Source organism: Cervus canadensis, chromosome 11, assembly GCF_019320065.1.
Source record: "Cervus canadensis isolate Bull #8, Minnesota chromosome 11, ASM1932006v1, whole genome shotgun sequence".
Classification (NCBI taxonomy): domain Eukaryota; kingdom Metazoa; phylum Chordata; class Mammalia; order Artiodactyla; family Cervidae; genus Cervus; species Cervus canadensis.
The window spans coordinates 46,638,331-46,651,050 of record NC_057396.1 but is presented as its reverse complement, the minus strand read 5'-3'; the positions used below and the strand labels follow the sequence as shown (position 1 = coordinate 46,651,050).

Sequence of the window (12,720 nt, the reverse complement as noted above, 5' to 3'; positions counted from 1 at the left end):
CAGGCCCAACTTGGGGGGGTTGGAGATTCCAGGGTCAGAATCTGCAGGAGACTGGGGCTTAGAGGTGTGAGGGGACAGGGCCTGTGGATGGCAACTGTCCCTACAGCTCTGTCATCTTCACTGAGTTCTTTTTTAAAAAAAATATTTACTTATTTATCTGACTGTACCCAAGTCTTAGTCGAGGCATGCGAGATCTTTCTCAGTTGTGGCATGTCAAATCTAATTTCCTGACCAGGGATCAAATTCCATGGACAGAGGAGACTGGTGGGCTACAGACCATGAGGTCACAAAGTCAGGCACCACTGAGTGACTTTAAAAATAACACCGAAGTATGTGTAATATGATTTAAGAAATAAATGAGGATTGAAAAATGAAAGAGCAAGTGGACTATCAAGAATGAACAGTATTTAAGAATGAGCAGGTAGATTTCTCTCCCCATTCTTTCTAGTTTCTCTTTCTGAAACTCCAATTAAATATATATTTAATTAATTTAATTTTTATTAATTTATTAAAATTAATATATTAGACACAGATGAAGAGGCAATTAATGAATTCAGAGACAGATGAAGAAATTACCAAAATACAACACAGGGAGACAAAAAGAAAATGAGTTTAGGAAACAGGAAAGAATGTGAAAGAATGTGTTAAATATATATTTAATTGGAGTCTCAGAAAGAGAAACTAGAAAGCATGGGGAGACCCAGCACTAAAGAAATGAGAGATGAGAGGAGAAAGAGAAGAATCAAAATCAGGAAACAAACAGAAAACAAATAATAAAGTGTTAAACTTAAAGTCGGCTTCCCTGATAGCTCAGTTGGTTAAGAATCCGCCTGCAATGCAGGAGACCCCAGTTCGATTCCTGGGTTGGAAAGATCCACTGGAGAAGGGATAGGCTACCCACTCCAGTATTCCTGGGCTTCCCTTGTGGCTCCGCTGGTAAAGAATCTGCCTGCAAAGCAGGAGACCTGGGTTTGATCCCTGGGTTGGGAAGATCCCCTGGAGAAGGGAAAGACTGGCTACCCACTCCAGTATTCTGGCCTAGAGAATTCCATGGGGTCACAAAGGGTCAGACACGACTGAGCGACTTTCATTTCACAACCTTAAAGTCAACTTATCAATATTTACATTAAAGTAAATGGCCTAAATACACTAATTAAAAGGCAGGGGTTGTAACATTATTAAGAGAATGAAAAGACAAGCTAGAGATTGGAAGAAAATATTTACAAATCACATAGTCAACAAAGGACTTGTATCCAGAACCTATAAAAAATTCTCAAAACTGAACAGTAATAAACCATATCAAATTTTTAAATGAGCAAAAAATTTAAAAACAACACAAGAACACACACAAAAGAAAAAAAAACTGAGCAAAGGAATTTGGGCATTTAAACAAACAAAAGATAAGAACTGCCAATAAACACATGAAAAGTGGTGAACATAATTATATATTTGAGACATTCAAATTAAAATATCAGTAAGATATTCTATATTTATTAGAATAGCTAAAATAAAAATATTAACTATGCCAATTGCTGGAGAGGTTGTGAAGCTACTGCAACTTTCATATATGGGTTCTGAGAATGCAGAAAAGGCACAGCCATGGAAAATGGTCTGACAGGTTTTTGGAATGTTATGCATATGCTTAGCCATATGGCCCAGGAACCCAATGCCTAGAGAAGTAATAACTTTTATGGTCACAAAGTTCATGCATGAATGTTTATAGCAGCTCTATTCATAATTGCCAAACCTATAAACAAACAAAATGTTCTTCAGTGAGTGAGTGAATAAAAAAACTGGTAAAGCCAAACAATAGAACATTTAGTATTTATTGCTAAGAAGAAATGAGCTATTAAGCTATGAAAAGACATGGAGGAACCTTAAATGCATGTTAATAAGGGAAAGAAGCCAGTTTGAAAGAGCTCCATCCTATATGATTCCAACTATATGACATTCTGAAAAAGACAAAATTATGAAGATAGTGGGAAGTTCAGCAGTTGGCAGGAGTTTCAGGAGACTATGGGAGGAGACTCAGAATTTTTAGAGCAGTGAAAAGATGCTCTGTACGCTATATATGGTGAAGACTCTCTATACCATAATGATGGATACATGTCTTTATACATTTGTCTAAACCCATAGACTGACAACACTAAGCTTCATCACAGGTAAACTATGCACTTTGATATGCACTCAATGTAGGTTCATCAAATGTAACACAATGCTACTGGGGGAAACTATGCATGTGCTGGGGCAAGGGGTTTTGGGGGAATATCTGTGCTTTCCACTCAGTTTTGCTGTGAATTCAAAACTGCTCTAAAAAAATAAAATCTTAATAAAAATTTTCTTTTTAAAAAGGGATGAAGTACTAATATATGCTATCAGATGGGGAATCCCCTGGTGGCTCAGTGGTAAAGAATCCACCAGCCAGTGAAGGAGACTCAGGTTTGATCCTTGGGTTGGGAAGATCCCCTGGAGAAGGAAATGGCAACCCACTCCAGTTTTCTTTCTTGCCTGGGAAATACCACGGACAGAGGAGCCTGGTGGGTTACAGTCCATGGGGTCACAAAAGAGTTGGACATGACGTAGAGACTAAACAACAACAATGTAATACAGATGAACCCTGCAAATATTATACTAAGTGAAAGAAATTGATACCAAAAAAAAAATCACATATTGTATGAGTCCATTTACATTACATTGTATAAAAACAAAACTATAGTGAAGGAGAACAGGTTGCCAGGAATAAGAGCTAGGAAGAGGGTCACTGTAAGGAGATAGGAAAAGGAAGACTTTGGGGTAATGAAACATTTTGTATCCTGACTGTGGGGTGGTTATACAAATCTGTATGTGTTAAAATTAACAATTGCACACCAAGTGAATTTCCTCATATAATAATTTAAAGAATAGTTTGTACATAATTAATAAAATCCAGGATTATTGTACTTGCCAAAGGGGGAGACAATGAGAGTTCCCTGGGGGTCCAGTGTTTAGGATCCCATGTTTCCAGTGCAAGGGGCACGGGTTTGATCCCTGGTGGGGCCAAAACAAACAAAACAAAAACAAAGGTGGACAGCAGGACACAAGAATGAGTGGTAGATGGTGTAGGGATGGGTGTGGGGTAAAAGATGCATTGTTCTTTCTGTACCATTTTCATCAGCAGTTATTCAACCTTTTGGGGGCACAAGGTTGTCTTACACTCAAATTACACTTAAAAATAACATTTTGAAAAAAAAATAACATTTTGCAGCAGAATACCTTTAGAGCAAAATAAAGGCTAAATTCAAGAGTGCTTCAAAACACGTGGAAATAGCACATGTATAAATAGAATCAGTTATAGGAAAATTGGTATGTTTACCTGAAAAAAAAGTTGAAATATTTCTTATATATAGTGTTTTGGGGTAAAAATGCCAATTTGAAAAAATAATTCTAAAAATTGGTAACTTTTTAAAAGCCATTATGAAAAAAAAGAAAAACATCTGAACAATAAATGATTTAAGCCTCAATTTTGAAAATACTGGGCTTCCCTGATAGCTCAGTTGGTAAAGAATCCACCTGCAATGCAGGAAACCCTGGTTCGATTCCTGGGTTGGCAAGATCCACTGGAGAAGGGATAGGCTACCCACTCCAGTATTCTTGGGTTTCCCTTGTGGCTCAGCTGGTAAAGAATATGCCTGCAATGTGGGAGATCTGGGTTCAACCCCTGGGTTGGGAAGACACCCTTGAGAAGGGAAAGGCAACCCACTCCAGTATTCTGGCCTGGAGAATTCCATGGACTGTATAGTCCATGGGTTTGCAGAGTCAGACAAGACTGAGCAACTTTCACTTTCACTTTTGAAAATACTGAATCATATATAAAAAAGACTGTGTCATAATGAAACAGTGAATTTTGGTCATGATTATTAGGTGGAAGCTTGATGGAAACTTTATAAAGGATAAATGAGGCTAACAACTGAGTCAACAATCTTAACATCACTAAAAGTGGGACAGCAAGATAGTGTCTTCCCAAGTGATGAAAAACAGCACCACTAATGAGAAGGACCATGAGTCCAATCAAGCCTCTAGATCTAACCAGTGGTATGTACCAAGTAAGGGAGGTAGAGGCACAGTCAGTCAAATCTAGAAGCCCCAGCCCTCTATGCTAAACAACGAACATCTCAGGTACTGCATCAAATAAAGCGCATTTTTATTTTTTTCATTAATTTTTATTAGTTGGAGGCTAATTACTTTACAATATTGTAGTGGGTTTTGTCATACATTGACATGAATCAGCCATAGATTTACATGTATTCCCCATCCCACTCCCCGCTCCCACCTCCCTCTCTATCCAATCCCTCTGAGTCTTCCCAGTGCACCAGGCCTGAGCACTTGTCTCATGCATCCAACCTGGGCTGGTGATCTGTTTCACTATAGATAATATACATGTTTCGCTGTTCTCTTGAAACATCCCACCCTCACCTTCTCCCACAGAGTCCAAGAGTCTGTTATGTACATCTGTGTCTCTTTTTCTGTTTTGCATATAGGGTTATCATTACCATCTTTCTAAATTCCATATATATGTGTTAGTATGCTGTAATGTTCTTTATCTTTCTGGCTTACTTCACTCTGTATGATGGGCTCCAGTTTCATCCATCTCATTAGAACTGATTCAAATGAATTCTTTTTAACGGCTGAGTAATATTCCACAGTGTATATGTACCACAGCTTCCTTATCCATTCGTCTGCTGATGGGCATCTAGGTTGCTTCCATGTCCTGGCTATTATAAACAGTGCTGCGATGAACATTGGGGTGCACGTGTCTCTTTCAGATCTGGTTTCCTCGGTGTGTATGCCCAGAAGTGGGATTGCTGGGTCATATGGCAGTTCTATTTCCAGTTTTTTAAGAAATCTCCACACTGTTCTCCATAGTGGCTGTACTAGTTTGCATTCCCATCAACAGTGTAAGAGGGTTGCCTTTTCTCCACACCCTCTCCAGCATTTATTGCTTGTAGACTTTTGGATAGCAGCCATCCTGACTGGCGTGTAATGGTACCTCATTGTGGTTTTGATTTGCATTTCTCTGATGATGAGTGATGTTGAGCATCTTTTCATGTGTTTGTTAGCCATCTGTATGTCTTCTTTGGAGAAATGTCTGTTTAGTTCTTTGGCCCATTTTTTGATTGGGTCATTTATTTTTCTGGAATTGAGCTTCAGGAGTTGCTTGTATATTTTTGAGATTAGTCCTAATAAAGGGCATTTTAAAAAGAGAACTTAACCAAATGTGGGCCCTGTTTAGATCCTGATTCAATCAAATCAACTGTAATAAAATTTTACTTCTGAGACAACTGGGGAAGTTTGAAAATGCAAAGGATATTAGTTAATATTCAGGAATTAGTGTTGTGTTAGGTATGACAATGGTATTGTGATTATAAAAATTTAGGGTAGGAATGCTTTTGTATTGATGAAATTATGATCTCCCTTAGAAATGCCATTGGGGTGGGTAGGAGTAAGAATTGGGGTAAAGATTAAGATTAAATTAAGACATCATTTTACTTTGTATGGGTGAAAATTTCTATGGCAAGATTTTTTTAAAACCCTTAGGAAAGCATGGGAAATGAATTTTTAAAGCAGAAGTTAATATATTACAATGTAGAACTCCAGTAAAACCATTAAGTCTGAGAACTAGTTAAGAGACAACAAATAAAAAATCTGAAATAATTTTCTAGAAATACAAAATTAACAAAATGAGTCAGAGTAAAACATCTAAAAAAGATGTTGGCTCTGATGCCTGCATTTAATCTCTGGGCTTCTGTTAACATTATTTTGGCATTATTCCAGAATTGTGCTGAGGAAATACTTATTTTGCACTTTGTATGAGTTTGTGGATTCCACAGCTCTATTGGGTTTTGAGACAATTCTTATTTTTATATTTTTGAGAAATTTAAATTTTTAAACATATATTTCAATGTAGTTTGAAATGTAGAAGAGAGTGTTCATCTTTTTTAGAAAAACTTTTTATCTGTGCTGGGTCTCTGATGCTGCGGGGAGATGGGCTATTCTCCAGCTGTGGTGTGTGGCCTTTTCATTGTGGTGGCTTGTCTTGTGGAGCACGGGCTCTAGGGCACTCGGGTTTTGGTAGTTGCAGCTCTGGGGCTCCAGCACACAGGCTTAATAGTTGTGGCACACACACTTGGTTGCTCTGTGGCATGTGGGATCTTCCCAGATCAGGGATCGAACCTGTGCACTGGCAGGCAGATTCTTTACCACTGAGTCACCAGGGAAGCATTGTTCATCTTTATCATGTGCTTTGAACTGCGAGTCTATTCTCTGTGATGCAGCATAGCTGCAGTATAAATATTTGATTTAGAGGTGGTTTTTTTTTTTAAAAAAAGGAAAAACCTGTCCTAAGAGGAAATACTGCCCATATTCAGTTCTTAACACTTCTAAAGACTAAGCACTTTTATAGCATTGACTTTTCAAAGAACACCTCTGGTGAGGAAACAGAACAAATTCTTTGCCAGAAGGGCAGCAGTGCTCCGTGACTCATTTGCTCAGGTTCACAGTCAGTGACGGAGGGAGATTCCCAGCTGAGTAACCCTTGTCCTCAGGGGCCCAAATGAAAGGGAAGCCCCAGCTACCTGGAAGATCTACTCAGCTTTCTCATCTCCTCAGCGTCCCAGAAATCTTTGGCCTAATCCTAATTGGAAATTGCTTATACCTTCAATAACAGAACCAACCCACCAACCTACTTACTACTCATTAGCCTCCTTTGGTCCCTCTTAAGAACAGCCCTGTGAAGCAGCATATCAGGGATCATTATCTCCTTTACACAATGGAAACAGAGGTGAAGTGCCAAGGTTTAAAAAACCCGAGAAGAACAGCAAAGAGGCTTTGAATACTACGTATATTCCACTGGGCAATTTGAAACCCTGCCCCATCCCCCATTGGGAGTCTAAACACATATAAATAAATAAATGTACAGCAGTCAGGATTCATCAATCTCAACCCCCTCACCCCCAAATGGACCCTTATAAACCTAGCCTTTGATCTAGTCTGCAACTATTCTCTCATTAACCCATGGCCAGTCTCCTCCTTTAGACTGCAAATTAAACAAGGCCATCATAAAGCTCCTTGGGACAACAAGGCTTGAAAACACAAAAGAAAGCCAATACCAGGTATGCTATAAACATTTCATTTTATTTAAGAAAGTAGCTTCAGAAAAAGAGGAAAATAATCTAGATTGTTTATATATATATATATATATACTTTTTAATAAAAATTTTTACATAATCTTCATGCATAAAGACCCAGGCGTGGCCATGTTGCCCGTGATAGCCTGCAGACCAGCAGTCTCCGGTGGTTTACCTGGGGCTCCCCATAGCTGGCTACAGTGTAGCGAAGGCCCTCTGCCTGTCCCTGAAGTTCAGCTTCTTGCTTGCCTCAGTGAGGGCTTTACCTTCTGGGACTGTAGATGGAGGGTGGGAAACGCTTTGGGCTAGAATGGGAGGGACAGGGAGGGCTACCCGATCTACCATGTTTCATTGAAACTCTTCAGGCAAAACCAGGCAGGAGGCCTTGCCAGATGACTGAAAACCAGGCACCATAATGAGTTCTGGGAGTTTCCCAGAGACATGGAGTCTGAGACCAAGGGCTCCTGCACAGGGAAGTTGTGGTGTTCACAGAACATTCAAGGGAGGAAGAACAATCAAGCCTTGAAGCCCCACAGCTCCCTAGCAGGCACTCACTTCTACCTTAAATGAGTCAGAAAGACCCTGTTCTGCTTCCTCAGTTCAACCCTCTCCTGATTCCAAAAGTCATGCAAATCATCAACCTACTCCAGAGACAGATTCTCTTCCTTCTGTGGATAGTTCACTTGTTAAGGAAGGTCCTAGGTCAACACATTTGTCCCAGCACCTGCCCCACTCCTCCTAAAGAGTCCGAGGATAAAAGGGCAGGAGTAGGAGCAGGGTAGCAGGCTGGCATTGAGAGTCACAAGATTCAGAATGGCTGAGGGAGGAAAAGCATTCCCTGGTTCTTTGGGGAATACTGCCAAAGGTGCTTTATTGACCATTTCTAAAAAGGAAAAAAAAAAAAAAAGAATGGCTCTTGAGGATGGTAAAAAGAGACTTGGCTCCTTTTTTGGGGGTTCCAAAAGCCCTTATGCTATGTTTAGTATTAAGAAAGCCCTGAACAACTGGAGGTTGCTGCTTGGGCAGCAGGAAGGGAGGGGAGATTCCACAGCCAAGCCAGAGAACGGCAAACAGGGCAATCAACTCGATGCAGGAGCCCTCTGTGTGGTGAGTGTGAACAAGCATGTGAGTGTGGTGGGAGGAGCCCAGGGCTCACTGGCTCCCGACAGTCAGTTCCCGCAGGTAGGACTGTGTGAGGCTGCGCAGCTCCTCCAAGGCATAGTCCTCAGGCATGGGGAGTCGGCCAATGTGGGGAGCCAACAGGCGCAGAGGGACTCGCTGAGGGTCTGGCGTTGAGTCGGAGGTTGCATCAGGGGCATGCTGAAGGCTCAGTACCACCCGCAGCAGGTTGGCTACACGCTTGGCCATGTCTGGAGAAAAGAACAGAGGGAGCACCAAATGAAGGGGTGGGGCAGGAGTATGATAATCACAAAGACAGGCAGTGAGCACGCAGGAAGGGAGAGAAGGTGGGAGGCTGACCTGACTGAGCCAGGCGGTCCTTGGCGTTGTAACACTGGATTTGCTCTATCCTGTTGCACAGTGAGGTCACTTTGGTGTGCAACTGCTCGAGTTCATAACCTGAGCAATCCACCTACAAAGAAGCAGGGAAACCAATTAGGCCAAGAGGAACTCCCATCACTCCAATCCTATCCATAGACTGGCTATGCAAACCTCTGAAACGACAGTGAGGTGAGGGAGGGGAAAATCCAAGAAGCTGGCTGGCAATGTCATGTTCCCACCATCTAGCCTAGTCGCTGAAGACAAGACAGGATCTTAGCAATACACAACAGGAAAGCAATATAGTGTATAGGGCCTAGGACTCGGCAAGTTGTGAAATCACCATTCATGAACCATGTAATTAGCAAGCTTCAACACAGCACCAAAAATCTATATAAATCTGGGTCAGAGACATGGTATTGACTTAAGAGCACAACAGTGAGAGGTGGAGCCCAAACTAGCACTTAATTTAGGTCTTCTGACTTCAACTAAGAATTAGCACTTGATTATTAATGTAGATATCAACAGAACTGTGACTTTGTTATCGACAGAAATCACTTCCTTTCCTATCACATTACAGTTGTTTAATTGCTAAGTCATGTCTGACTTCTCTGACCCCATGGACTGTAGCCCACCAGGCTCCTCTATCCATGGGATTTCCCAGGCAAGAATACTGGAGTGGATTGCCATTTCCTCCTCTAGGGGATCTTCCCAGCCCAGGGATCAAACCCACGTCTCCTGCATTGGCAGGCATACCATGGGCTTCCCTGGTATTACAGCTTTAAGTATTTCAAAATTACAGTGCTAGAGTTTCTTATTTAGGATGTTAATAAAGCACTAATTACATAGCACAAGTTTTTAATATTTTGATAATTGTATCTTAATATAATCACTTTCTTTTGTAATCCTATATATTTATATCTTACGCATTTAAAAACATTAGAGATCCATTCATAGGTGTCACCAGAATGCCCCCATAACACTTTCAATTTAAAACACGCCAAATATTATGTGAAGAAATTATCTACACTAAATCTCTGATCTTTACTGGATCTCTCAACCCAAAGCTTCTCACTTAAAACTAGTGGAAAAGGGGAGGACAAGGGGAGGGGACTGACTAAGGACAAGTCTTAGGCATGTCCACTACACACTACTTGGCAATAAGCCACAAAAAAATGTTTCAAGTTTTGACAGAGTTGTCGTAATAGCTACATCAAATCTGCTTCATCAAAATACCCCTCCTGCACTGACAGTGAGCTTTTCGAGTTCTTGCTCAAGCCTCTGGCTGTCTCTATGGCTTTATGGGCTAGGGAGAAAGAGAACCAGGCCATGGTTTAAGGAGCTCAGGTACCTGCTGTATATGACGGAGCATTTCAATGACCCGAATGTAGTCCAGGTAAACAAGCCCGGATGTTTCCCAGTCCTGGATTAGGCCACTGCGCTCCAGAGGTGCCAGGTCTTCCAAGAACCCCTTCAGGTAGTCATAGTTCTCATTAATAATGGCATCTGAAGAAACAAAATATTGACCAAAAGTGTACAGAGGAAGGAGATGGCAGAATTCCAAGACAGGATAAAAAAGGAAAATTATGTTGGGTCAGACTTGAGAATTACAGTAGATATTTCAAAATTCTCTTAAAGAAACTGTAAAGAATTTCTAGCTCAGTTTCCCAAATAGCTACCTCTGGTGTTGCTGATTGAAACTCCCTAAACAATGAGCTTAACACAGTTAGTGTACATCAAGAATATTCCTGGCAGATGGGGATATAACAGATACTGCTGTTGACCTCCGCCCCTCACCCTCACTAAGCATCTTTTGCACAGGGAGCTTTTACAAAGTGTGATCTGATTCAAGTCTGCCATGCTCTGTATTGATCACTGTCCCTAGCTTGACTTATCATGGGCTCAGAGGTTTGAAGAATTGGGGGTGATTCCAGGAGACATAGGCCCTCGTCTGAAGCACTCACCGGAAGCTAAGTGCCGGATGACGAGTTTATGGCACCTGTTCCAGTGTCCTGCTTTAAATAAATAGAGGGCCTCCAGGTGCTTGTCGGATTCCACGTGTGCTCGCACTGCTTTGGCCTCATGAATCCATTCAGCGGGCACACAAAGCTTCTCGGTCAGGAAGGTCTCCTTAGCCCAAGATTCAGGGGTCTCCAATAGCTGGCAGTGCCGGGTAAGCAGTTCTCGAACAGCCTTCTCCCGCGTGCTATAGGAGGAAAGGTCAGCTGGGATAAGTCTCATCCTTACTGATGGAGAAGGCTGCCTCAGGAGGCTCAAAGTGGCCCCTGGGCCAGTCTCCTAAACTGCAGATCCTGACCAAAAGAGGATCACCTCAAGCTTCACTTAAGAGGACATACCAGTATTAATTTTTAAAATGAAATAGAACAGAAGCACATTGTATTTTCATGGTCAAAACAGTCTGAGGATGAATACTCTTGGGAAGGTTGCCCACTGCCCCCAAAAGGCTTTGTCCTCACTGGCTCATTTCTCTTTTCTAACTATATTGGAATATAGTTGATGTTGTACAATGTTTGCTATACAACAGTGTAGAGCAAAATGCTTCAATTATACATGCACATATGTTCGTTCTTTTTTAATTTTTCTCATATAGGCTATCACAGAATAGTGAGCAGAGTTCACTGTACTATACAGCACTTCCTTGTTGCTTATCCATCTTATATACAGTAGGGAGTGTGTGTGTGTTCATCCCAGCAGGCTCATTTCTTTGTTTCCTTTCTAGTAAAAGGAGACGAAGGATGAGATAGGGGAATTCTGGACCCACTGAGCAGTCAGTCCTCTGCAGTTCATTCCCAACCTCCTCTCTGCGCTTTCTCCCACATGGTCAGTGTAAGTAAACAAAGTTGATAGTTTTAAAATGTAAAGTCCCTTCCAGGTCCTGTTTCTTCCCTTATAGCCATCAGCCTTCCTAATTCATTTTCTCTTTACTCCTAGACTTAGGCTAAACTCCAGTCTTTCTGCCCTTAAGTCCACTTAAAGAGATTTCTTCTTGGTCTGGGCCAAAAGGATCTCTCATTTTAATTTCAGATCAAAGCTCTTCTCATCTTAGATTCTTTTGTCTACGCCTAGGCTTTTTAAGAACTCCCAGTCTCTGGACAACTGCCTCCTTTCTCCCTCCTCTTTAGGAAACAGGATCTGCTTTCCCACAGCCAGTCATCAATCATCCCATCAGCCAGCCTTTTACCATGTGAAGTTCTCCAAGAGTGTATTTAAATAAACTCAGAGGGAAATTCTGGGATCATTTTGCCTCCTGGTAAGAAGGAAGAGGAAAGAGAAATTCCTTAAAGGAAGGTTGTGCGGGATGCTTTATATTTTCACTCTTTTAACTTCATAGTCACCTTTGAACAGAGATTAGCAATACTATGATTTTACAGATTAAAAAACTGAGGCCTAGAGACTATCTTGACTCTAAGTCAAAAATAAGTAAGCTTTACCCTAGGTCAAAGTGAGTACATGGTGGAGCCAGAATTTATAAAGGTCTGACTACAAAACAACTTCTTTCCATGCCCTACGGCATGACAGATAGTATAGTACAAATGATTAAGAGCACAGACCCTGGGTATCTTGAGTTGAAAGCCTCACTCTGCTATTTACTAGCTATGTGATCTTGAACAAAAGTTATCTAATCTCTCTATGCCTGGAGCTGCTCATCTATAAACAGACAATAAGAATGTCTATCTTATAGGTTCATTATCACCATTAAGCAAGTTAATATATTTAAAGTACTTACAACATAATATAAAGATATATAAAAGCATTATATAAATTATATAACGAAGCATTGTGTTAAGTGTTTTTGTTCTTAGTAATATGCCATGCCACTACCAATAACAAAAAACCTCTGGCTTTGTACAGTTCACAGCAGGGAGTAAAAGTGTTTCTCTGGTTTTCATTCAGGACAGAAAACCAAAACATTATGCATCTGGGCAAGACTATATTGGTAAATAGGTAAACATAACACTATCAAACTTGAGGAATGGGTGGCAAGGGAAGGGAAAAAGCCAGTGGACAGAGACAAAGAAGGGGTACTCCTTGCCAACCT

General features: G+C 41.0%; 1 protein-coding gene across 3 annotated transcripts in view; it reads right to left on the bottom strand.

Moving 5' to 3' along the window:
- Positions 1–7,151: 7,151 nt before the first annotated feature.
- Positions 7,152–12,720, bottom strand: part of NUP98 (nucleoporin 98 and 96 precursor) — a 90,419-nt gene continuing 84,850 nt past the window's right edge. For all 3 annotated transcript variants that reach the window (XM_043480931.1, XM_043480933.1, XM_043480932.1), the window contains exons 30-33: positions 10,625–10,866; positions 10,012–10,166; positions 8,643–8,754; positions 7,152–8,533 (exon numbers count right to left, since the gene is read on the bottom strand). In XM_043480931.1, coding sequence (XP_043336866.1) covers positions 8,316–8,533; positions 8,643–8,754; positions 10,012–10,166; positions 10,625–10,866 — 727 coding nt within the window. In that variant the 3' untranslated portion in view covers positions 7,152–8,315. The remainder of the gene's footprint in view (positions 8,534–8,642; positions 8,755–10,011; positions 10,167–10,624; positions 10,867–12,720) is intronic.